We start from the raw sequence: 26,878 nt of genomic DNA, 5'->3' as shown, positions 1-26,878 counted from the left end.
TAAAAATATTGTTGCAATATTTTCAGGATCAGACTCAATAAGATCAACAAGAGTTAAAGATTTAACTATATATTCTTTTATTTACATTAGGCATTCTATATTCACTGAATATTCACAGATAGAAGCAAGGGAAAATGGTGTAGGTAGCTCCTTATATATACAATGGGTGGAGCTATACGTGGGAGTGGTGAATTATGCATACATTAAGAAGTGAAGAATAAGTTAACCCCTGATACCCTGTCTGTACACTATTTACACATTGGAGAATAAGGCATTTACATCTGACAAATCCCCCTCTAAATGCCGATTCGTTATACAACACCAGTTACATTCAGATTCAGGACAATACAAAACATACAACTTAGAGGTTAAGTATTTATGCTGTTTAGAAGGTAAAGGCTTTGTTAATATATCAGCTAATTGTTCTGAAGTATCGCAATGCACTGCTTTAATAAATCCATCCTGAGATAATTGTCTCACATGTTTAAATTTTATATCTATATGTCTGGACCTTTGTCCAATGGCATCAGATCTAGATATTTCAATGGCTGCTTTATTGTCTTCATGCATAACAAAAGGCAGAGCAGGTTTTTTCCAGACATCTGAAATTAAATCATTAAACCATACAAGGTTATTTGCGGCCTTGGATAAACAAACATATTCCGCTTCTGTTGTTGAAGTAGCCACTAGTTCTTGTTTACCAGTGTACCAGTAAACTGGACAGTCATTTAAGAGAAATACATAACCAGATGTGCTTTTTCTGCATGAGGTGTCTCCAGCCCAATCTGCATCTGCATAACACGTAAGCTTTGGTTCTTTAATATCATTAGGTTCTAACATTAAACAAAAGTCTAGTGTACTTTTTAAATATCTTAAAATTCTTTTAACAGCTTCCCAGTGGTACATTGTTGGTTTGCTGACATGCCTTGATAACAAATTGAGTGGTAAAGCGATGTCTGGTCTAGTCCAATTAGATATGTAAAGGAGTGAACCTATGATTGATCTATAGAATGTATTGTCCTTGAACTCGGGAGAAGATTCATCAGAATTTCTTAGAAAGTCAGTTTGCATAGGGGTATCACAAGGTTTGGCATTGTTTAAGTTGCATTTATTTAAAAGATCTATGATCTTATCTCTCTGGGTAAGTTTGAATCCCCTTTTTGTCTTATTAATTTGGACACCAAGGTATTTGTTTACTTTGCCTAAAGATTTCAATGAGAAATGTTCATTTAGTTTAGTTACAAAAGTTTCTCTTCTTTCTTTATGTTTTCCTATGTATAAAATGTCATCCACATAAATCAATACAAATTCAATGTAATCATCACCCCTCTTGACAAAGAAACAATTATCAGCAGTGGTAGCGTTGAAGTCCATGGTCTTAAGTACTTTTACTAAACAATCATACCCCCGTTTACCAGATTGTTTTAGCCCGTATAAACTCTTGTTTAACAACCAAGTCTCATTTCTGTTTGTGTATGGACTATGAGGTGCTCTCACGTATATTTCTTTATCTAATTTTGCGTGTAGGTACGCAGTCTGTATGTCATATTGGAATACATCTAGATTGAGTGCTGAAGCTACCACTAGAGCTGTTTTGACACTCTCTGTTCTTACAGTGGGGGAATACGTGTCAGTATAGTCCTCTGGATATTTCTGTGCATAACCCTGTGCAACCAATCTAGCTTTGTATAGAGTATTTCCTCCCTCTAAATTCTTAATTTTATATATCCATCTGGTACCAATAATTGTCTTATCTTTAGGTGCAGATGCAGGTGTAAATACATTTAGTCCTTGTAAACTATCCATCTCTTTCTTCATTGCTAATTCCCATTTTTCTTTTTCTTCGTGAGGAAGTTTTAACACTTCCTCGTATGTATTGGGTGTTGTTGGTTCACCATTCATGTGCATTACATAATCCTTGTATTTATTTGGCATTTGATTTCTGGTGTTTCTAATGATTTTCTCGGGTTTACTATCGTTATCATGCAAATATCTTGCTTCCTTTTTTGTTAGTGTGTCTGTCTTTATTTTGAGTTGGCTATTTGTCCAAGTTTTGGTTTTGTTTTTATATTTGTTGATATTTTGTTTTTCTATAGTCCCTTTCTCATGAGATTTTGTATCTTCATGTTTATTTGGGAATATCTCATTAAGATGTAATTTAGACCAGTTAGCTTGTTCATGGAACACAGCTGTTCTGGAGACTATAAATTTGTTGTTACCATCAATGAATCTATATCCTTTAGTGCCAGTCTCATATCCCATAAATCTGAGTCTCCTGGACACATTTTCTCCCTTTCTTCTTAATTGTTTAGGTATGTGTACGTCTGCTGTGACTCCAAATATATGCATGTGTGCTAATTTTGGTTTTCTATTATACATCACTTCATATGGTGTCTTATTTATAATGCTGGACCATGTTCTATTTTGCGTGTAATTTGAATAATGTAAGGCTTCTGACCAGAATTGTTTGCTTAAGCCAGCATCTTCCAATGTGCATCTAATCATGGTTTGTAATGTGGAATTTTTCCTCTCTGCAATTCCGTTTTGGAACGGAGAAAATGGACTAGATGTGTAATGTAACATTCCTTTGTCTTTTAACCATTGTGAGAATTCTTTAGACATGAATTCGCATCCTCTGTCTGTCATAATTTGTTTTATTTTGATGTTGTGTTGTGTTTCTATGCGTTTGTAAAATTCTTTAAATTTTTGAAATGTTTCATCTTTGTGTTTTAATGTGTAAACAAATCCATAGCGGCTATAATCGTCCACTATTGTCAGGAAGTAACGTTTCCTATAAGTGATTGATGGAGTTAATGGACCAACTAAGTCCATGTGTACTAAATCAAAAATTTTGTTAGTTGATCTGGTAGATTTTCTTGGCCTGGGACTAGTTTTTAGTTTTGTAGATTTACATACTGAGCATTCCAGATAATTTTCACAATTTTTTATTTTAACACCTTCTGCGTGTTCAGTCATTTTTTGCACTACAGGAAAACTGGCATGTCCTAACTTCCTATGCAATATGTGAGCACACTCATCATGAATTGGTTTACCTATCTTTGGCTTCTTATCGTTGTGTGCATCTGTGTGATCATGAGATATTTTACATTCATCATTGTCACTGTTGCTAACATTCTCATCATCTATTTCAATACAATCTTCCATATTTGAATCAATGTTATGTAACCATCTTTCTTTTGTTATTAGTTAAGGTAGCCCTCCTTTAGTCACCACAGTGCCTACATTTATTTTATTCTTTTCTAAAGTTGCCTTTCCTTTTGAAAAGACAATGTTAATGTCAGAATCTCTGCTTAGTTTTATGGCACTTAATATGTTATGAGGTATTTCAGGTATTAGTAATACCCCCTCTATTTTTCCTAAACCAGGCAAGGTTACATTTCCTCTACCTAATACTTGAACCTTTTCTTGGTTAGCTACCTTAATTACAAATTTATCTTCTGCAAATGAAGACAATATACTTTTGTTATTAGTGGTGTGATTAGTTGCTCCAGAATCAATAAGCCAATTATTGTTCTCACTTTGTTGTGTGTTAGTGTTGTCTTGTTTATTTAATCCATTCAGTGAACCAGACTTTCTATCCTTTGAATTGTCTCTGCCCCCTCTATTCTCTCTGTGATTTGGTGGGCTCCTATATCTATGCCTTTCTATGGAAGGCTGTCTATAATCGTATTTGTTTCTGTATTCTGATCTATATCTTTCTTTTAAGAATTTTGGGCAATCTCTTCTATTGTGTTCCCTGGATCCACAATTATGATATTTAAATGTTCCACTATATTTTTCTTGGAAAGCTACTTTCCTATATGGTTTATGTTCTGTGTGATTGTTAGAACGATTCCTTCTAGAATTATCTTCTGTTATCAATTTGTTAGATAGACTTTCTATGGATAAATACCCTAGATTGATTGTGTCTAAATGTGACATAAAATTGTCCCATGATGGATCAAGTGAGTTGATAATGACACTTTTCATTGTTTGGTCTGAAATCACCTCCCCCCTCAAATGCAGTTCAGCTCTTATTTTGTTCAAAGATATTAAATGTTCACTTATGGAAACCCCTGGTTTTATCCTAGATGAAAAGAAGTCTTTAGATATCCTTGTGGTGGTAGCTACACTGTCACTGTGAAACAAATTAAACATGCATTGAATAATTTCTGAAACAGTCAAATTTGGCTTAATGCTGTGATACATTGCAGGAGATACACTAGATATTATTAAGAAAAAAGCTCTATGGTGTAAACAATCTATTTTTAGTGTCCAAGGTCTTTTTGGGGGACTAGTGATAAAAAACAGTAAGTTTTCCTTCATACATACAACCTGGAGCTGTTGATACCATTCTTGTAAATTAATGACATCAACCCTTAGTTTTGGGAAGTCACTGGGTAAATTTCCGACATTATTGGGTCCATTACTTACAACCTGAGGTAGTCCGTGGTCTCGTAAATGCAGAAAATTGCAAAACGGCGTGGGGATGCTCGCTACGAGTCTGCATGATCTTCTCTCCTGTTCATGTCTTCCCGGATCGTCAGCGTAGTTTCGCGCATGCGCGTTGCTCATTTCTTCTTCGGCGTCGTCGTGGAAGGTTCTCCTCATTGCGGCTTGCTCGCTCTGCTCTTCTTCAGATGAGTCGGTCTCTGGTTCGACTTTGGGGGTTCTGGCGACGGTGGCTGTTCTTCCTCTTCTATTGAGAGCGTTGGTGCTTGCTTCGGTCTGCGGCGTAGGGCGGTATCGGCAGGGCTCTCTGGGTTCCGGCGTCAGCGCTCTAGTAGTCAGGATGGGAGCGGGCAGGTCTTGAGGCATTGGCTTGCTCGTTCGCTTTTTTGGTGTCTTTTTAGTAATTTTCAGTTTTGGCCCAAATGCAGCAAAGAGCGTTTTCATCGCTGATTTTATTTGGTGTTTTGTTGGATCTTCCTCGCTTTCTGGTTCTGATTCTTCTGAGGTGTTTGAATCTTCCTTTTCGTTTTCGTTGTCTGATAATATTTTTCGCGCCAGAAATTTTGAATTGAGCTTGCTGATTGGTTCTGCTTCGTTCATCTTGGATGCCGGTTGAAACCAAGATGGCCGCCATTCAAATTTTTGCGCGGGATCATCGTTTTTCTTCTTTGTAATGATTTTCTCCGCAGTCATATTACTCACTATTTTTGGATCTTTGGGTTTTTCATTGGTGATGTTTTTCTCTCTCGCTGCTCCGCTGTTCTTCAGCATATCTTGGAGGTTCGCGATGAGGCTTTCATCATTCTTCTGGCTTTTTAATAGTTTTAATATCTCTGACCTGAGTTCGTTATTTTCTATTTCGATTTCCTCCTGGTCATCAATTATTTCTTCGTCTTCAGTGGTGTATTCTTCGGATTCTCTCGAAATTGCATTCGTGGATTCGTTGATTATTTCTTGTTCCATTTCCATTTCTTTGCTGTAGGCCCTGGTGTTGGGCCTATCTTTCTTAGACATTTTAAAGCTTTTTTATTGAGTCAATTAACCATCCTCTGCTACCAGTTTGTTGCAATATTTTCAGGATCAGACTCAATAAGATCAACAAGAGTTAAAGATTTAACTATATATTCTTTTATTTACATTAGGCATTCTATATTCACTGAATATTCACAGATAGAAGCAAGGGAAAATGGTGTAGGTAGCTCCTTATATATACAATGGGTGGAGCTATACGTGGGAGTGGTGAATTATGCATACATTAAGAAGTGAAGAATAAGTTAACCCCTGATACCCTGTCTGTACACTATTTACACATTGGAGAATAAGGCATTTACATCTGACAAATATAAATCAAATAAAAACACTTTCACTATCCAAAGAAATCCCATGTTTCCTAGTGGAAATGCAGAAGTTAACGATTCAGCAAGCCAAGCCAAGACAGCTGAGAGCCAAGAAGCCCGAAGAAGCCTGGACTCAGAGAGCTGAGTAAAGAGACAGAGCTGGAACAAAGTCCCTGCCTGATGCCTGAGCTAGAGCTGAAGCTCAGAGCCAGAGAGTTAGAGAGAAAGGAGAAGAGAGCTTGCCTTTGCTGAGCTGAGCATGCAAGCCAGCATATGCCTACAAGCCAGCATTTGCTGTTGTCTCTGAGCTGTAGTTGCTGCTACTGCTGCTGAAGCCACGACCAAGAGGAAGAGCTGGAGAATTTCCCTGCTAGAAGTTTCCTGCCAGAAGCTTCAAACCAGGATGCTGATTGGATCAACTCTACAGGTGACTTGATTCACAGAAGCTCTCTACAGGACATTCTCACTCATCACTGCTGAGAAGCCTTACGCTGCCGCTTCCCACTGACTCGATGATATACCGATCCTGAAACTACTTAGTGTTGTATTAGCTTTTGCCTTTCCCTTTGGAAAGGGTTAAGAGGACTGGTTTCAGTATTGCAGGAGAGGAACTTGGAGAGACGGCTAATGAAGATAAGTGTTAGCTATTGATGTGTTTTAAAGACATTTGTCCTTTTTTTAAAATGTTTCTAGTAAAGTGTATTTTTACAAGGCTCCTCTGTCAGTTTCATTTCAGCCCCAGTGCGTTTGCATGTGAACAGGTTCACGGTTCGTTGGGACAAACCTCAATCCCCCGTAACAGTCCTGACCCTCAGAGGCCAGTCAGAGAAAGAAATGATCCATTTATCTCTCTTACATGGACCAGTGAGAAGTAAAACGTTCTAAATCAGCAGATTTGAAATACAAAACAGAGAATTAAGGCAGGGATAACCAACAGATAATGTACATCCAAACCAGTTTTCTGTGGGTTTGGGTATAGAATGGGGGAAAAACAAATGGCAAACTCAAACTGAAAGCCACAGGATATCTCTGAAATCCTTAGACAAAGACTTTTGATTTCAGATGCATCTCACTGTGACCCCTGCCCAGAAGATCAATTTTCCAACAAGGACAAGGACCAATGCATTGCCAAGAAGATCCACCTCCTATACTACCACCTCTTACAATACTAGTCAACCCAGGATCAACAGTAGAGTCCTTCAAGTTTCTAGGCTCTATCATATCTCAAGACTTAAAATGGACACCTAACATCAAAATCGTCATCAAAAAAGCTCAACAAAGAATGTTCTTTCTGTGACAACTCAGAAAGCTGAAACTGCCCAAAGAGCTGCAGATCCAGTTCTACAGAGGAATTATTGAGTCTGTCACATCTGCATCTCCAGAACTGTCTGGTTTGGTTCTACAACCCAACAAGACAGACACAGATTTCAGAGGAGAATTAGAAGTGCAGAAAAAACAATTGCTACCAACCTGCCTTCCATTGAGGACCTGTATACTGCACGAGTCAAAAAGAGGGCTGTGAAAATATTTACAGACCCTTCACATCCTGGACATAAATTGTTTCAACTTCTACCCTCAAAACGATGCTATAGGGCACTGCACACCAGAACAACTAGACACAAGGACAGTTTTTTTCCCAAATGCCATCACTCTGCTAAACAACTAATTCCCACAACACTGTCAAATAATCTACTAGACTGTATTACTATTATTCTTCTCTTCCTTACTAGTATCTATCTCTTCCCACTTATTACTATAACCATGTTGCTTGTATCTTTCAATTTATATTGTTTTTATATTGTTTCCTAATACGACTTGATAGCTTATTAGTAACCTTGACTATCACTAAGTGTTGTATCTTTTTATTCTTGATGAATGTATTTTATTCTCCTTATGTACACTGAGAGCATATACACCAAAGACAAACTCCTTGGGTGTCCAATCACACTTGGCCAATAAAGAATAAAGAATTTCTATTCTATTCTATTCTATTCTATTCTATTCTATTCTATTCTATTCTATTCTATTCTATTCTATTCTATTCTATTCTATTCTATTCTATTCTATTCTATTCTATTATTTGTTTCCTTTCTTTTGGATTCGGGGATTCTTTTTAAAAGTACTGGTCTTCATAATATTCCCAATGTCTTAATGTGGTTCAAACCTCCACAAGCTTTCTTGTAATTGTTCCTCAATGTTTTTCTCACTATAGAATCATGCCCAAGAACTACCAGCACTTCCTGGCCTTGGTGTTCGCTGTCAGAGAGGTCAACAAGGATTTGGTTCTCCTCCCCAACATCACCCTTGGCTTCCACATCTATGACAACCAGAAGATTGAGAGGAGAATTTCTTTAATCAGCCTTTCCTTACTCTCTACACGAGGCCGGATGGTTCCAGATTATAAATGTGACAGGCAGAACACCCTGCTCTCTGTCATTGGAGGTGACAACCCGAAATCCTCAAGGCAGATGGCCTCCATCTTCAATATCTACAAGGTCCCACAGGTAAGGGGGCTACTTTAGATAAAGTTATGAAGTAGACAGATAACACAAATGCCCATTGAAGCCAAAGATGAAATCAACGGATTCATACCAAGAAAAGGTGACTTATAAAATGTATGCCAAAGGTGTCAAGGTGTGTATCTTTATATAACCCCAAAGAAATAAAGGATGAGATATTTCTGAAATGCTCTACTTGCCAAGAGGAATTCCTTCCTAACTTATTGTTCAAAAAATGGATCCACCTTTTGGTGCAGTTTATTCTCTGTATCAGATTGATGGGTTTATTCCATTGCCTTCTCTCTTCTCACTGCCAGACAACATGAATAGAATAGAGTTGGAAGGGACTTTGGAGGTCTTTTAAATCCAGCCCTCTGCTCAAGCAGGAGAACCTATACTATTTCAGATACATGACTGTCTAGTCTCTTCTTCAAAACCTCCAGTGATGGAGCGCCCACAATTTCTGGAGGCAAGCTGTTCCACTGGTTAATTGTCCTCACTGTTAGGAAGGTTCTCCTTAATTCCAAGTTGCTTCTCTCTTTGGGTAACATGTGTAAATATTGTTGTGTAACATCTGTAAGTGGAGGCTCTTCCTGAGAAGAGGTTTAAGCTCGCCACTCAAAGTGAGTCAACCTGATTGGCGGGGCAAAATATAAAGTAAAGGCAACATTAACCTTTACTTTGTCTTTGAAAGAAGATTCTCACTTTCTCCAGCTCAGTGTTGGCTTTGAGTTCTCTCAGGGAGAGAGAAGAGTTTATCCTTCCTTTCTCCGGATTAATCCCAAGGAATCTCCTCAGTATGTGGGTTTAGTCCAGCTGCTCCTGCATCTCCAGTGGAACTGGGTTGGTCTTCTGGCCCCTGAAACTGACAATGGACTCAACTCTGACACCAATGCTCCAGGAGAAGGAGATCTGCTTGGCCTTCACTGAAATGTTTCAATATGATATTCTTACTACTACAAAGTTGAAATTACTTCATAGATTCAAAACCTGGTCTAAAGCTGAAGTGATTGTTCTGTCTGGAGTCTCCCGTCTTATTATAGATTTAGTGTTGGCAATGAACGCTCTTGAAGAATTGACAAAGACATCATTTCACAAAATTTGGATTTTAACTTCCCATTGGAAAGTAAGTGTGATGGGATTTCAAAACATATTGAAATTTATAATGCCTTTCCATGGGTCTTTGCATTTTAGAGAGCGCACCAGTGATACCTTGGAGTTCACCCATTTTCTCCAATCTTTAGACCCTTTCAACCCACAAGGGGATGTTTTTCTCCCACAATGGTGGGAAAGGGTCTTTGACTGCAAGATTCACAAACTAGGGACAAACCCACAAAAGGGGCAAAAACAATGTACAGGAAAGGAGAATGTACAGAATCTGCCGAATTACGCTTTTGAAACAAGTATGACAAGTGAAAGTTACAACATCTACAATGCCATTCATGCCGTGGGACACACATTACATGCAATGTATGGATCAGGAGCGCGACCAGCCCTGATGAGGCTTGGAAAGAGGATCTCAAATATCCAGTCATGGCAGGTAATCTCTGTAAATTTTTATCCAGTCTACAGATCTTTAGAGAGGAAAACTCCCCATACAAATTTCTTAAAGTACTGATTAAATATCTGTATCCTACAATATAAATACCCTCAGTACACATTAAAACACCAATTATTTAAAAACTGTGAAGAATAGAATAGAATAGAACAGAACAGAACAGAACAGAACAGAACAGAACAGAACAGAACAGAACAGAATAGAATAGAATAGAATAGAATAGAATAATGGGATGGGATGGGATGGGATGGGATGGGATGGGATGGGATGGGACGGGATGGCATAGAATAGAATAGAATAGAATAGAATAGAATAGAATAGAATAGAATAGAATAGAATAGAATAGAATAGAATAGAATAGAATAATAGGATGGGATGGGATGGGATGGGATGGGATGGGATGGGATGAGATGGAATAGAGTAGAGTAGAGTAGAGTAGAGTAGAGTAGAGTAGAGTAGAGTAGAGTAGAATAGAATAGAATAGAATAGAATAGAATAGAATAGAATAGAATAGAATAGAATAGAATAATAGGATGGGATGGGATGGGGTGGGGTGGGGTGGGGTGGGGTGGGGTGGGATGGGATGGGATGGGATGGAATAGAATAGAATAGAATAGAATAGAATAGAATAGAATAGAATAGAATAGAATAGAATAGAATAGAATAGAATAGAATAGAATAGAATAGAATAGAATAGAATAGAATAATAGGATGGGGTGGGATGGGATGGGATGGAATAGAATAGAGTAGAGTAGAGTAGAGTAGAGTAGAGTAGAATAGAATAGAATAGAATAGAATAGAATAGAATAGAATAGAATAGAATAGAATAGAATAGAATAGAATAGAATAGAATAGAATAGAATAGATTCCCAGAGTTGGAAGGGACCTTGGAGGTCTTCTAGTCCAACCCCCTGCTTAGGCAGGAAACCCTAAACCATTCCAGACAAATGGTTGTCCAAACTCTTCTTAAAAACTTCCAGTGTTGTAGCATCCGCAACTTCTGAAGGCAAGTTGTTCCACTGATAAATTGTTCTAACTGTCAGGAAATGTCTCCTTAGTTCTAGGTTGCTTCTTTCCCTCTGTCCTGCCCTCAAGAAGCAATGGATGGAAACAAGAAGAATTTAGTACACTGTTTGTATGAAAAGGGATAGAGGGGAGAAAACCAAACCAGTTGTCCATAAGATCTATAGAGGAAAGATTTTCTTATAAAGTCCTGAAAAGTCTTTAGTGGTTTCTTGGTTTTTAGTGGAGTGGACATTCCAGGGAGGAAATTTCAATCCACAGCAAAATGAAAATCTGGGTGTACTTCTTGAAGATGTTTCAAGAGGTCGGTTGAAGTTCTACTAAATCCAAACCCAGTGAAACATGGGAGTTGCTGCTTCAACAATTGCATCCCAAAGCAGGGCAAACTCCACCAGAATACTTGCGCTTTATTGTCATGTTCCCATGCAAAAGAATTACCAGCAGCTCCCAGTCTTAGAGCTGTGGTGGTGCAGTGGTTAGAGTGCAGTACTGCATCTGCTGATCATTGGCTGCCAGCAGTTTGGCAGTTCGAAATTCACCAGGCTCAAGGTAGACTCAGCCTTCCAGCCTTCCGAGGTGGGTAAAATGGGGACCCAGATTGTTGGGGGCAATAGGCTGACTCTGTAAACCACTTAGAGAGGGCTGTAAAAGCACTATGAAGTGGTAAGTAAGTCTAAGTGCTATTGCTATTGATGTTTGCAGTTACTGAGATCAGCAAGGATTTCCAACTATTTCCCCAAATCATCCTTGGCTTCCACGTTTATGACAATCGCCAGATTAAGATTTCCTTCAGCAACTTTTCCCTTCTCTCCACTCAAGGGCAAATATTTTCAGGTTATAAATGCTTCAAGAGGTCAGCTCAACCAGTCGCAATTGGCATATTTGCAGAACTACCTCTGTTTCCCTCAATATGTAACCTGAATCTCACTGTAAGAACACATTCGAGTCCACTCATTTTAACCTTGGTTCAGGTTTCTATGGCTTAGCATCCTGTCTGACTCCACCCCATTTCTTTAGTTTGTCATTTGTTGCACTACTCAACTCGTTGTGTGAAAGGAATCTCTCAGCACACACACAGGAGGACTCAAAGTGATCCTAGTGGGCTCCTGGTCTGATGTTCAACAGACTTTTCTTCATTAAAAGGTAAAAATTGGACCTCTCTGGACAGGGAAGTGACAAACCAGGGCAGGTGCCTCCTTCTACATGTATCTACATGGTTAGACCGATTCCTGCATTCTGCTGTCTTTGATTGTGAGCTAGAGAAAATCAGTGGAATTTTAAATATCCATGATATAAATTATTTAATCATATAGCCAAGTGTCATAGGAGCAAAAGAATATAAAGAAATTTGGAGTGTGGCATTAAAATCCTTGTATGTAGGGTCAATCTGGTAAAACTAGAATCGAAGAGGCTATGATACAAATGCCTAGTGATAAAGTGAAGCTTTTGTAGTGCTGGGGAAGCAGACAAATACTTGGTGTTACTCCTGATTGATCAGATCTCCACTAATGGAACTCCTTTAGCTTCTCAGACAGACATTCAGGTCCTAAGTTAATGTTTAACAAAGGCTTATCAAAGCCAAGATCTCTCATGTATGGCTTTCAGTCGATTTCTGGACTTATATCTTTCAGATTCTTTACTATTTGAGGAATGTCCGATTTAACAATAGTGCTGGGGATGAAGTCTCATTCTCAGAAAATGGACTGGGTTCTCCTTGCTTTGATCTTCTCAATTGGGTGTTTCTCCCCAATCAATCTTTTCTCCCCACGAAAGTTGGGAAAATAGACCATAGGGCTCCCCCAGGCGACGATTTCACCGTTAACTCTGATGCAATCATCTGGGCCACAAAGGTGAGCTACAAGGAAATGTAAATTCAGAGATTATTCATTCTCTCCAGCAGATGCAGAGCATCCTTCTAACTTGAAAAATGGTCAGTTGAGTCAGAAAATATGGTAGTCATTTGTCGAAGAAACATTGCGTATAGCACATTTAAGCTCTAATTTGTGCCAACGCATAAAGGGTTTGGATTGCGAAGAACCTCTTCTTGAAACCCAGTTAGGAGACGCAGCAGTAACTTCTTGTTCAGTTGTATCATCGTTATTTTTTGTTTTAGAAATCCTGTAGGTCAGCGTCTCAAGGCTTTTATTACAGGTCAATGTCCCAGTTTCAATCTTCGGCATCAGGGGTGGGATTCCACCAGTTCGGCTCGGTTCGGGCAAACCGGTAGCTCCGACGATCAGCTGAGAGCGAACCGGTTTGCTTTGATGATTAGGTCGGCCCACCCACCCGACTTACCTTTATCTTCTCAGCTGATTGGCACGACAGAGCGGATTGCCACGCCTCATGTGTGTTACTCCCAAGTGGTAACACAGTTAGTATTTGTAAAACTGTGAACGCACACATGCACAGCGAAGCGCGCGATCACCGAACTGGTTGTTAAATATGTTAATCTCAAGAATTTCCCTTTTCTCTCTTAGAAAGTGCCCTTTGCCAGGTGTGGCATGAAGAGGTGCCAGGCAGGAGAGAGGAGAAGAGTTCCAGAGGGAGAGCCGGTTTGCTGCTATCAATGTGATGCTTGTCCAGAAGGGACGTTTTCTAATCAGACAGGTAGTGCAGACTTCAAATGTAGATTTTTCAGCAGAACCCTTCAGATAATCTTGTTAGATAAAGGATGGAGGGGAAAAAAAACCTCTAAATGAGTTTTTGAATGATAAACAAAGTACAAAGCAGGGAAGTCAAGGCAGGGATAACCAACAGTTGGCAACATTCATGGCTAACTGATCTATCTTTTTTCTGTGGATTCCACTATAAAGTATCTACTGCAATATTCTACTGAAAGCCACAACACTTATGGAAGTCTCCAGTGAGTGGATAGATGGAACGAACAAACCTTTGTCTCTGGCTAACCTATCCTCTAATGGCAGAAAGGGTAGAGGAACTAAAGACCCTCTTGATGAGGGTGAAGGAAGAGAGTGCAAAAGTTGGCTTGAAACTCCACATTAAGAAAACTAAAATCATGACATCCAGCCCTCTCAATTTTTGGCAAATAGATGGACGTAGTGACAGATTTTATTTTCCTGGGTTCCAAGATCACCACAGATGGGGACTGCAGCCAATAAATTAAAAGACGCTTGCTCCTAGGGAGGAAAGCTATAGCAAATCCAGACAGCATACTAAAAAGCACAGACATCACCCTGCCAACAAAAGTGCATATAGTCAAGGCTACGGTTTTCCCAGTTGCAATCTATGGCTGTGAAAGTTGGACCATAAGAAAGGCTGAGAGGCTGAGTGCCAAAGAATTGAGGCCTTTGAACTCTGGTGCTGGAGAAGATTCCTGCGAGTCCCATGGACGGCAAGGCGATCCAACCAGTCAGTCCTAGAGGAGATCAACCCTGACTGCTCTTTAGAAGGCCAGATCCTGAAGATAAAACTCAAATACTTTGGCCAACTAATGAGGAGGAAGGACTCCCTGGAGAAGAGGCTAATGCTGGGAAAGATTGAGGGCAGAAGAAGAAGGGGATGACAGAGAATGAGTTGGTTGGATGGAGTCACTGAAGCAGTAGGCGTGAGCTTAAATGGACTCCAGAGGATAGTAGAGGACAGGAAGGCCTGGAGATACATAGTCCGTGGGGTCACGATGGATCAGACACAACTTCATAACTAACAACAGCAACAACAACCTTTATGAATGAATGATGACTTGCTCTTTTTGATGTCCCATTAATTGCCAAGTAGGTCCTTTCATCACACCTTTTGTTGATTCACCACAGCAGAAGTGGGAGAGTCATGTCATATCTGTGTGAAGGATAATGCTCTTAGTAGGTGTCCCAGAAATCCTTACATAAATACTCTTGATTTCAGATGCAGCTCACTGTGAACCCTGCCCAGAAGACCAATATCCCAACAAAAACAATGACCAATGCATTGTCAAGAAGATCCACTTCCTTGCCTATCAAGAAACCCTGGGATACACTTTAGTTTCTCTAGCTCTGTCTCTCTCTATAATTACATGTGCAGTCCTGGTAATTTTCCATAAACATCATGACACACCAATCGTCAAGGCCAACAACCGAGATCTTACCTACATCCTCCTGGTCTCCCTCCTGCTCTGCTTCCTCTGCTCCTTCCTCTTCATTGGTCGACCAGGGAAGATCACCTGTCTCTTCCAACAATCTGCTTTTGCCATTCTTTTTTCCCTTGCAGTTTCCTCAGTGTTGGCAAAAACTGTTATGGTAGTTCTGGCCTTTATGGCCACCAAGCCAGGGAACAAGACAAGGAAACTCTTGGGGAAACCACTGACCAATTCCATTGTTTTAGTCTGTCCCCTAGTCCAAGCACTTCTTTGTGCCATCTGGCTGGGAACCTCTCCCCCATTTCCTAACTTGGATTTCCACTCCTTGGTAGGAGACGCCATCTTGGAATGTAAGCAAGGCTCAGCTTTAATGTTTTACATGGTCCTTGCCTATCTTGCTGTTTTGGCCCTTGTCAGTTTCACAGTGGCATTTCCAGCTAGGAAATTACCTGACAGTTTTAATGAAGCCAAGTTCATTACTTTTAGCATGCTGGTCTTTTGCAGTGTTTGGATCAGCTTCCTCCCCACCTACCTGAGCACCAAAGGGAAGTCCATGGTGGCTGTGGAGATCTTCTCCATTTTGACCTCTGGAGCTGCTCTCTTGGCTTGTATCTTTTCCCCCAAATGCTACATTATCTTACTGAGGCCAGATCTGAATTGTAGAGAAAATATGATAAGAAACAAGAATCTGTAACTAATGCAGGAATAGGCTACAGTTATATTTCTCTTTGAGGCATGTTTAGGATGTGATGACATTTCTAAAAAAAATATGAAATAATCAAGCATCCTCCATTGTGCATAGTGTCTAAACTCTCTACTTTTGAGCATATAATAATCTTGCTGTAGTTGTTGTATATAAGTCTTCCAGGATTTTCTACTTGCCTATCCATTCGTGTAGGTAAAATCTGTTTTATATTAATGGTGCTATATAGTAGATAAATTAAGACCTAAGGAATGCAGCCTTAAGGAAAAGGAAGAAACTGAATACTTTTTAACATGGGAAGCATTTTATCAATGTCTAGCCAATAAAAAGAGAAGTTAGAAACATGGAAACATAAAACTAATTTTATAAGGAAGGTTTGCTAAAATGGATAAGCAAATATTATTACTATTATGTGACTAATACCAATGTAATGAACATCATTGTAAACTTTATGATTATTATTTCTCAAAATTACTTGTACCCAGAGAACATATTGTTTATTTAGAAATGGAATTTTTATATGTAATAAAACTTTTTTAAAAAGAGGGGAAAGAAAGGAATTTTCAGCACACAGGGCCTGGGGTAATGTTTATCAGATCATTCTCAAAGAAGCACCTGAAATGTTATGAAGAAAATAAAAACACTTTCCCTCCTTTCTGAAATTTATAAATGCGAGTACATCTCTTTGTTCTGCAAGGGTACTTAATTAACTCACTAGATCCTCAGGGGAACCCTAACCTCACTCTGGAACATACTTGGGTTCATAAATCACCCGGGTGGAGCTAATGTTATATATTCTACCTTCCCACATGACACCAGCAAGCTGAAAGACAATCAGAGAGCAATCTACTCACAGCAACAGGTTCAGTGGTGGGTTCCTCCCAGTTCGGTCCGGTTCGGCCGAGCCAGTAGCGGTGACAATATGACATCACCGAACCGGTTCTCCCCCCTGCCCTCCCACCCCCCCACCCCCCACGTTATTCTTACCTTTTATTTGGTCCCACCCTCAATCTATTGCTGCCTCCTGAGTCCCAGCTGATGACTAGAGGGAAAAAAACTGTTTAAACTCTTGCCACGGGGCTTCAAAGGGCCGTCCTACAGCTGATCAGTATTAAAAGCAAACAAATGAGTCGGGTCGTAAGTGCGAGGACTGGTCGTAAGTGCGAGGACCTTCCAGAAATGACTCTGACCAGCTAGCCACGCCCACCTAGTCACATGACCTCCAAGCCACACCCACGAAATAAGCCACGCCCACAGAACCGGTAGTAAAAAAATTTAGAACTCACCCCTGAACAGGTTGGTAATTACATCAATACCAGATCATATCACAATTGTCCTGACACAAATATCAGATTTAATATCTGACCCATGGTATACATCAGGCCCTCTTTAATCTGGGGTGACTTCATGATTATCTGAGGCTGGAGGAGGCTCCTGTGTATTTCTTGGACAGCAAAGGTGACTAACAAATACCAGATGTCAACTCTGAAGCGAACCTGGCTGAAGCCATCCTGTGTTGCCTCATAGTTGCCATGAAGCCCGAGAGGGGAAAGGGAGGGGGAAAATAGATAGCCCGGCTAACTGTCAAAACAAAAGAGCCTTGATAGTACAGTGGTTTAGTGCACCCTGTTATTAACACAGCTGCCTGCAATTTCTGCTGGTTCGAATCTCTCCAAGGCTCAAGGTTGACTCAGCCTTCCATCCTTTCTAAGATAGGAAAATTGAGGACCCAGTTTATGGGGGCAATAAGCTGACTTTGTATAAATATACAAAAGTATGAAGGCTATTGCTTAACGCATTGTAAGCCGCCCTGAGTCTCCGGAGAAGGGCGGCATATAAATCAAATTTTAAAAAAAAGTTTTCCTGTGGGAACCAAGGTCATTGTAACAGGTGGCTATTGAAGGAGAGGAGCCTGACATCCATCTTCATTAGACAATGTGACCGATGACACCTGGGAGGGAGGATTTTAACTCTTTTAATTAAGGTGAAAACTGCAGGAACTGTTAGAGTGGGCTGTGCCGATATGACCTATCCAATAGACATGTTCTTTGAGGGATCTCCCTCCCTTGGAGTTCTGCTTTCAATGGGTGCATTACTCGGAATGCTGACACCAGACATGTCACTGGGAGGCAAAATCACAATACTATGTCTCATTTATTTTGACCCTGTCATGCAGGAAAATTCACTACAGAAAACAACTAAGTTTGGAAGAGTTTGCGCTTAAAGGAAACCAGATCACCAAGGATCACTGTGGCTGGACACTATCAAAGCTGACAGCAGCCAGAGTGTGATGACCTGGGGTGTGACAGAAAGGAAATACCGCCAGAGTCCCTTTATTATCACCAACTGTGCCCCCAACTGTGCCCCCTTTCAACTCTCTGGCCTGGAGAGAGAGCTCTTCCACCAACCTGACAATACTTCAGTCCCAAACGTTGTAATCAGAAAACTTCCAACTATAAATCCAACAAGGGTAGATAAGTTAATTAATCTGGCAGGGCAGCAAGATAAGGAGTTCCAGAAGTGAAGTAGCATGGCAGTAAATCAAACCAGTTGGGAGTGTTGGAAGAAACATCCTCTGGGTTCTGCTCCAAGTGGGGAAACAGACACTGGAAACATGGAGACTGCTTGGAAAGGTGGTTTAATGGTGGACAGGATCACATGGCTTGAGTTCCTGAACAGAAAAAAGGGACAGATAAAGTAAATCCTTGGGTTTTTATGCTCTCTCTGGCTTTGCATTTCTTGGGGCCCCAAAAGAGTATCCTGATTGGTTGTCAGACTCCCAGGGGGTGGGGTCTTAGCTAGCCTTGCTGGCTGATGGTCACATGTGCTTCCTAGGTCACATGTGGTGAGTTTCAGTTGCTAGATGGGGCCCATTGTGTTAGTTTCTGTTGCTATTGTGTTGCAAATGTCCTTTGACAAAGGATTGGGCATCTGCCGCTGGCCCATTAACAAAGGGTGGGGGGCAGGAAGGTGGGAGCTACTTTGTCTGTAAAATATGCTTCTCCATTTCTCATCCAGGGAAATATAATATTCTGCCTTTTTCATATTTCCTAAAATATTTCACTCTTCCAGGAAAGGGGTGGGTGCTAACTTCCTACAGGAGGATGCCAGGAACTCAGATAAACAGTGAACACAAGATGAACTCAGCATTTGTTCCCAACAACCACCCCTCCCATTTGCCTCTTCTTTAAACTCCATCCCCAGGTGTGCCTTGTGAACGGAATTGGGGGCCTTTCCTCCCTAGTAAACCATGCAACCCACGTTGCTCTCTTGTACATTCTTCCCAGCACTGCCTAGGATGAGAAGGGGGTGGGCCTTGGTCTTCATCTGAACCCCCTCTCCCTTGTTCTACCTCTCCCCTCTCTGCCCAGCCTGACTTTGTCCTTCCCCAGTTTTTTCCACAACCAACAGAGCCACTCTCTCACTCTCTGTCAGCTGTTCATCTTCCCCTTTGGATTCAGTCTCCGACAGGGGCATGACACAGAGCATAGAATAACTGAATGAAGTCATGTAAGATCAGAAGATATGGAGTGATCTAGTGTTGTGGTCCACCGGTGGCTTGCTGAGCTGGCGTCAGAGTTGGACAGTGAGGAGGTTGGGGAGGAACATGGGCCAGTCCTGGAGTCTGGGGAAAGCTTGGATGAGGGCTCTGCAAGAAGGCAAGAAAAGTTAAGACAAAAGGGACGACTCAGGAGTAGGGCTTGGAGATGATTGGCCCCTCCCATAAGACATAAAGGGGGAGCAAAGGCACGTGAGCCTTTGCAGGAAGCAACTTGGTTCATTCTGCTTTAAATTCTGCAGCTCCGTTTTGACTCTGTGCTCCATGTGGCCTTGCAAATCTAATTGCCAATTAGGTCTTTGGCAGTGTGTCAAGAGAGATAAAGGTGGGTGCTTATCAGCCTTATCCTGAAGGACTGTGGCAGACTTCTGTCGGACTCTTTACAAACTATTTGTGACTCATTACGGGCTGTGAATGAACAGAATTCACAGCCGTGGAAATAAAAAGAGGGTTTTGGGGACCACGTGTGCTTTTTACTGCCTCAGGAAACCTAAGTCAGAACACATAGCACATAGAATTGCAAAGAATTAGAGATGGCTGATTGGAGAACATCCAAATTACCATGGAGATCAACATCTCCTGAGCTACCCCAGACTCAACATTGCCTGGTGGCAAATTAAAGTTCTTGGAGTCTCTGTTGTCAGCCCAGCAATGGAATCAGCACCTCAAGCAGAAGGCAGTGAAGTCATTGCTTCTACATCTGTATCCTAACACAGCAGACCCCAACTTTTACAGCTTGGCAGCCCAGCTGGGGGAGAGAGGGGAACTGGGCCACGTGAGTGGGGGCTGACGTTCACATGCACACACACAGCTTGACTTGCACAAGCAGCGGGCTGGTGGGCACTTGTGTATTTGTACACTGGCCTGCTGCTCACACAAGTTGAGCTGTGAGTGTGCATGCCGGCTGCCACTTGTGCAAAGGCTGCATGCATCCATGGCTTTACATTGCCTATGGGGGGAGGAGGCTTAATTCCATGTTGCTTCTCTCCTTGATTAGTTTCCATCCATTGTTTCTTGTCTTGACTTCTGGTGCTTTGGAAAATAAGTTGACACCCCCACCTCTTCTTTATGGCAGCCCCTCAAATTCTGGAATGCTGCTCTCATGTCCCACGTAGTCCTTCTTTTTCTCTAGACTGGCCATACCCAAATCCTGCAACCGTTCTTCATATGTTTCAGTCCACAGGCCTTTAATCATCTTAGTTGCTCTTCTTTGCACTTTTTCTAAAGTCTCAACATCTGGTGACCAAAACTGGAGGCAGCATTCCAGGTGTGGCCTTACCATGTTTTGCCCCAGCTATGGACCCCAAAGAACACAGCATACACAAAGTTTGTACAAAACTTAAATTTACTGAAATAACTCAGTCTTTTCCAAACAAAGGCTGTTAATAAACTTCCTTAACAGCCTACAAGAAAACAAAGATAAAGTAATCTCAATCTTACTAAGGTTGGCAGAAAGCCCAGAAGCAATTCACAGAGATCCAGACGCGAAGGGGAATGAACTTAAGTTGTTCCCTACAACTTGCTTCAGTTGGCGTTTCTCCTTAAATAGGCTAAGGGAGTGGCCCATTAGCCCCAAGCATTACTTTCAAGGAAACCTCCTCCTGAGGAGCCACTCCTGCCTTTTAGCAGCTCTGCGTGCCCGTGCTTCGAGAAGAGGCATGGGCGCACAGTGAAGTCCTCTTCACTTAAAGGAGCTTCTGGAGGTTCTGAAGGCCCTGGTTGAATCCCTGCCTCTGGCACCACATCTTCTCCAGCCTCCTCATTGTATGACTTGGGTGCCAGCTGCACAGGCTGCTGGCGCAACACCACACCAGCCTCCTCGCTGTCAGAATCAGCTACAATCTGCACAGGCCGCTGACGGGCCACAACATACTAAGGCTTTATAAAGCGGTACTAATACTTCATGTGATTTTGATTCTATGCCTCTGTTTATACAACCAAGGATTGTATTAGCTATTTGGACTGCTGCCACACACGGCTGGCTCATATTCAAGTGATCATCCGTCTCTCATCTCTTTTCTCTCATCTCCAACTCATACTCCCTAGCTAGTTCTGCTACTTGGAACCCTGACAATACTATGCACCCATTCTTATTACCTCAGTTTCTAATTTCATGTGCTGCTATGTTTGTATAATCTACTTATTCCGTGGAAGCATTGGCATGAGTGGTCACAGTTACCAGGATAGGACTGATGGTCATGTGCCACCATGCCCCATTATCTCTCCTACTTTCTGACCAAACTATGTGTCAGCCTCTGCCTTTTTATTGCTTGCTTGCTCGGCTGCCATTGTAATGGAGGGAGGGGGGAACTGTCTGGATGTCTTTGGGGGGGGAAGTGAGCTGGTGGAGTAAATGAAGAAAGTTTTTCCTCAGCATCTTTCCGCAGCTGGGAAAAGCACTGATAATCACTCAAGGTCAACCTTCTGCCACCAATAGCCTCCCACCGGCCGCTTCGCTCCCACAGAGAGGGCCTCCTCAGGGTGCCGTCGGCCAGACAATGCCGGCTGACGACCCCCAGGAGGAGAGCCTTCTCTGTGGTGGCACCTACCCTATGGAACAATCTACCCCCAGAGATACGAGTGATCTCCGACCTCCGGATTTTTCGTCGGGCCCTAAAAACTTATTTTTTTCAGCTAGCCGGTCTGTCCTGATTTTAGGGTTAGTTTTAAAAAATTTAATATTTATTTTAATTGACAAGTTTTAAATTATGGGCCAAATTTATAAATTATTTTAACTTTATTTTTTAACTGTGATGTTTGTATAGATGTTTTTTATCTGGCTGTTCACCGCCCTGAGTCTGAAAGGAGAAGGGCGGTATAGAAATTCGAATAAATGAAATGAAATGAAACCGTTGTGGCATACCAGGAGGATGGAGCCATTGGAAGCTGCACCCCACATGACCCCTGGGGGGGGATGTGGATTGGATCATCCTGACTGGACAATTGGGGGGAGGGTTTTAAGGATGCTTTCTATATGTGATTTTCGTGCCTATTGCCTCAGACCTTGCTTTTCTTTGCTTGCATTCAGTTCATACTCAGTAAAAGTACCTTTCTCTATGAAAATGGAGTCGGGGTTTTTCTTTCTTGAGTACTGAAAGGAGGCATACCTGACACTGTGGCACAGGCCAACATAATGTATGCAGGGGCTCAGTTTCAAATAGATCAAATAGACAATGTACCATGACTCTCAAGTCCACCTGCTCTGTGCATTACAAGAAGAGACACAAACATGTTTTCCATTCTGGTGTATGAAGCAAAGCTGTTACTAAAAGGGTGGAACAATTGCTTTGCCTTGCAATTATCAGAAGACTGGTGATTCTTCATGCATCCCCTATGGATTTCTAGATAGAAAAAAATCTTCCAAGTCGAAACCTGCTTTCAAAAGAAAATATCTCTGAGTTCTCCAGATGGGGGCAGGAGATGTCACCTTAGCTGGTCTTGCAAAGAGCTAACTCTGGGGTTTGAAGAGACTCAGATGCCTTCGTTTCCTCTATGGTCACAGCCCAAACAGAGGTAAGAGGAAACACTGTTGATATAAATTTGTCCTGGGGCCATTCAGGTGACACAGGTGGTTCTGGTTAGAGTAAGTAGCTAGTTTAGGAATTAAGAACCATCCCCTTAAGGGATTGCTTTTATGAAATGTAGTTTTATGTCGCATGGTCATACCTGTGTTTCTGACTGGCCACTGGGTCAGACTTCTGATTGGCTATGGGGCTAACTTGCTATGCGTAGATTAGTGGGGTTTTTAAATTTCAGCCCTATCTGGAGCTGTTTGCTCCCACAACATGGGGACAAGCTACCTCGTTTCACCAAAGTGAATTGGGAACAGACTATGTGTACATCAGAAGAATCTCTTCAGTGACTGTGAGTTATTGTTTAGAGAATGCCTGACAAATAAAAGTAATCTGCAAGATACCCTTTCTGTGGAGTTTCTCTTTGCCAAGCAGTCTGCCGCTTTAACAGAACATCTACTGTGCTAAAGTTTTAGTGAGATTTCAGGAGCAACCTTCCAATCAGGTTCTGCACAAACCTTGATTTCTGTTCTAGGAGGGAAGGTGATAAGAATGACCAGGCAGGAGTCATGCTACTTCTGATGCTGATACTCTTCTGGCTCTTGGCTCCAACTACAGCAAGGAGGCTGCAAAAGATATGTGTGTTCAAGGATTATATTGACTTCAAAGAAAGCTACTATAGTCCTGGTGATCTCATTATTGGTGGGAATTTGCCCTTTGGAACTATTATTAAGTCTGTGGTCCCAGTCTTTCAAAAACGCCCATGGATGTTTAATATACAATCTTTGTAAGTTTCAGCTAATTATTGAGTTTACTTTAAATTCAGGGACGCTTTTCACAAATACAAATACTACTTCTAGTATTGGCACTGTCCTAGTGTAGTTCACATTTGGTGCTTTCTCAATAAAGTACCAAGCTCTTAAAATAGGCTGGAATTCTCAATCTTTCCAGAATTCTTCGTCAGGAAGACAATAAAGAATAACAAAAGTGGAGAGGAGCAACACATTAGAAATTGTGCTGGCCTGGTGAAGAAGTCAAATTATAATATGAAATTGGATAGTAACAGCATTGCCAAAAAGTCATTAAGAGTTTTGTTAACCTAATCTTGCGAAGCTTCTTCTCCAATAATATTGTCCTGCAAACTAGGGCATACAAAACCTTTGCTAGACTAATTCTTAAATACAGCTCATCTGCCTGGAACCTGCACTGTATATCAGACAGTAATACAATTGAGTGAGTCCAGAGATATTTCACGAGAAGAGTCCTCCACTCCTCTGCTCACAATAGAATCCCTTATGCCACCAGGCTTGAAGTTTTGGGCTTAGACAACTTAAACTTTGCCGCCTTCGGTCTGACCTAAGCGTAGTACATAAAATTATCTGCTACAACATCCTACCTGTCAATGACTACTTCAGCTTCAACCACAATATTACATGAGCACACAATAGATACAAACTTAAGGTAAACCGCTCCAAACTCGATTGCAGAAAATGCGACTTAAGCAACAGAGTGGTCAATGCTTGGAATGCACTATCTGACTCTGTGGTTACATTCCCAAACCCCCATAACTTCAACCTTACACTGTCTACTGTGGACTTCACCCCATTCCTAAGTGGTCTGTAAGGGGCGTGCATAAGCTCACCAGCATTTCTACCATCCCTGTCCTACTATCCCCATTTATTAATACTCATTTAATACATTCATGACCATGTTTATACTTATATTTGTTATCTTGTATATGTTTGACAAACTAAATAAATAAATAAATATGTTGTGATGGAAAACTCAAATAAAACGCAATCATTTTCAAGTGTTCAAAAGTTGTAAACTCCCCACCCCCATCCCCAGTGTTAGCATCAGCATTGCTTATGTATAATGGCCTTCAGTACATCTATAAGGTAATTCCCACTGTAGTCCTGAGCACAGCAACCTTTACCACACCTGAAGAAGCTTCTCCAAGAGAGACCCTAAATTATTAGCGTGATAAAGGAGCAGATAGGAAGGCTTGCAACCATGGGAGCAAAGTGAAGAAGGGAGGAATAATAGAGGGGTGTCAAACAGTCTGTGATGTAGGTGGAAAGGCTGATCTCCTTTCTCACAAAGTCATTCAAGTTTAGTCAAGGAGGATCCTTTGAAAAAAATCCAACCTCAAAGAAATGTGAGAGTTGCTGCCCAAACCCCTCCTCCCAAACATTGAAGCAAACTCTAACAGTACAGATGAGCTTTCCTTTAATGTTCCCCAATATTTTTCTCATTACAGCCTCATCATCCCCAGTAACTACCAGCAGTTCCTCGCATTGATTTTTGCTGTCTCTGAGGTCAATAAGGATTTTCTTCTGTTCCCAAACATCACCCTTGGCTTCCACATCTATGGCCATTTACAGACGGAGATGATTATTTTCTCAAACAGCCTCTCCATGCTCTCCTCACAAGGCCAAGTGGTTCCTGGTTACAAATGGGACCGACTGGACACTCTGCTCTCTGTCATTGGAGGTCTCAACTCCAAGTCTTCAAGACAGATGGCCTCCATCTTCAGCATCTTTAAGGTACCACAGGTAAGGGGGCTCCATTTGGAGATAGTATGGAGTTGACAAAGATCAGAAGCACACACAGAAAAGATGAAACCAAAAGTAGTTTTGGGGAGAACATTATGATTCTTGTGATTCTTAGTTTAAATGTTCATAAAAGGGCAGTTATCATTTTAATGCTATTTATTCTTTGTATCACGTTTATGGTTTCTTCTCTTCTAACGTACCACAAGCAATAAAGATGGATAATTGGTAGCTCTTCCTAAAAGGGGAAGGAGATTAAATTTGCCACTCAAAATGAGTCAGTCTGACTGCTGGGGTCACACCATGGTGTCCCTTACAGATAACATCAACCTTTACTTTGTCTTTGAAAGAAGAATCTTTTCTTCTCCAGCTCGGTGTTGGCTTTGAGTTCTCTCACGGAAACAGAACAATTTATCCTTCCTTCTTCCGGATTAATCCCAAGGAATCTCCTCAGTATGTGGGTTTAGTCCAGCTGCTCCTGTATTTCCAGTGGAACTGGGTTGGTCTTCTGGCCCCTGAAGATGACAGGGGAGAACGTTTCATCTCAACTCTGATGCCAATGCTCCAGGAGAAGGAGATCTGCCTGGCCTTCACTGAAAGGTTGAAGTTGGATGATAGTCATGTTACACTGAAAAAATTACTCAGCATTTTCAAGAACTGGTCTAAAATGGAAGTCTTTATTCTGTTTGGAGACTCCAGTAGTATTTCCAATATACAGATAGCTGTGTCTGTTTATGAACAACCGAGAAAGACAACATTTCAGAAGGTTTGGCTCTTAACCTCCCATTGGAAACTTAGTATGGTGAAATTTCAAAACATGTTGCAAAGCATAAAGCCTTTCCATGGGGCCTTGCATTTTAGGTACCACACTGGGGACGTCTCAGAATTCATCCATTTCCTCCTGTCTTTAGACCCCTTGAACCCACAAGGAGATGTATTTCTTCCTCGATGGTGGGAATTTGTCTTTGGCTGCAAACCCCACAAACCAGGCAAGATCCCTCCAAAGGGGAAAAAACCATGTACAGGAAAGGAGAATGTGCAGAATCTGCCCAATTACACTTTTGAAACAAGCATGACAGGTGAAAGTTACAATATCTACAATGCCATTTATGCTCTGGCACATGCTTTACATGCTATGTTTGGATCCAGAGCCCGACCAACTATGATGAAGCGGAAAGAGGATCTCAAATGTCCAGTCATGGCAGGTAATCTCTGTGACCAATCATGGCTTATAACTCTATGGTTTAGCATCCTATGTGAACCCATCCCATTTCTTCAGTTTTACATTTATTCTAGTGCTCAGCTTGTTGTGTGAATGTGGAAAGTCTTTGTCTACCTGAGCACATAAAGCAGGACTCAAAATAGTCTCAATGGGTTGTTTGTCTCAAATCCATCAGACTTGTCCGCATTAATGGAAAAACAGTTGACTTCTCTGAACAGTGAAATGACAAACTAGGGCAGGCACTTCCTTCCACTTGTCTCCATCAAACCTGTGGAATTGTACACGGTTGTCATACAAATTATTTAACCGTTGATAAAATGAATTTATCAGTTACAAGTCCATGGGACAAAGTAAATATTTAAAATTTCATGGAGCCAAGTATCACAGAAG

The 26,878-nt window shown here is 41.2% G+C and overlaps 1 protein-coding gene across 1 annotated transcript in view; it reads left to right on the top strand.

The window, feature by feature from the left end:
* The first annotated feature begins 5,851 nt into the window (after window positions 1-5,851).
* Window positions 5,852-26,878, top strand: part of LOC132710553 (vomeronasal type-2 receptor 26-like) — a 72,141-nt gene continuing 51,114 nt past the window's right edge. The window contains exons 1-3 of the mRNA XM_087888584.1: window positions 5,852-5,934; window positions 8,002-8,231; window positions 25,148-25,269. Of these exons, the coding sequence (XP_087744710.1) occupies window positions 5,852-5,934; window positions 8,002-8,231; window positions 25,148-25,269 (435 nt within the window). The remainder of the gene's footprint in view (window positions 5,935-8,001; window positions 8,232-25,147; window positions 25,270-26,878) is intronic.

This window comes from Pantherophis guttatus, chromosome 1, assembly GCF_059756535.1.
Source record: "Pantherophis guttatus breed Tessera chromosome 1, ASM5975653v1, whole genome shotgun sequence".
Taxonomy (NCBI): Eukaryota; Metazoa; Chordata; class Lepidosauria; order Squamata; family Colubridae; genus Pantherophis; species Pantherophis guttatus.
The sequence above is the reverse complement of the archived record's forward strand: the minus strand, read 5'-3'. Positions and strand labels throughout refer to the sequence as shown.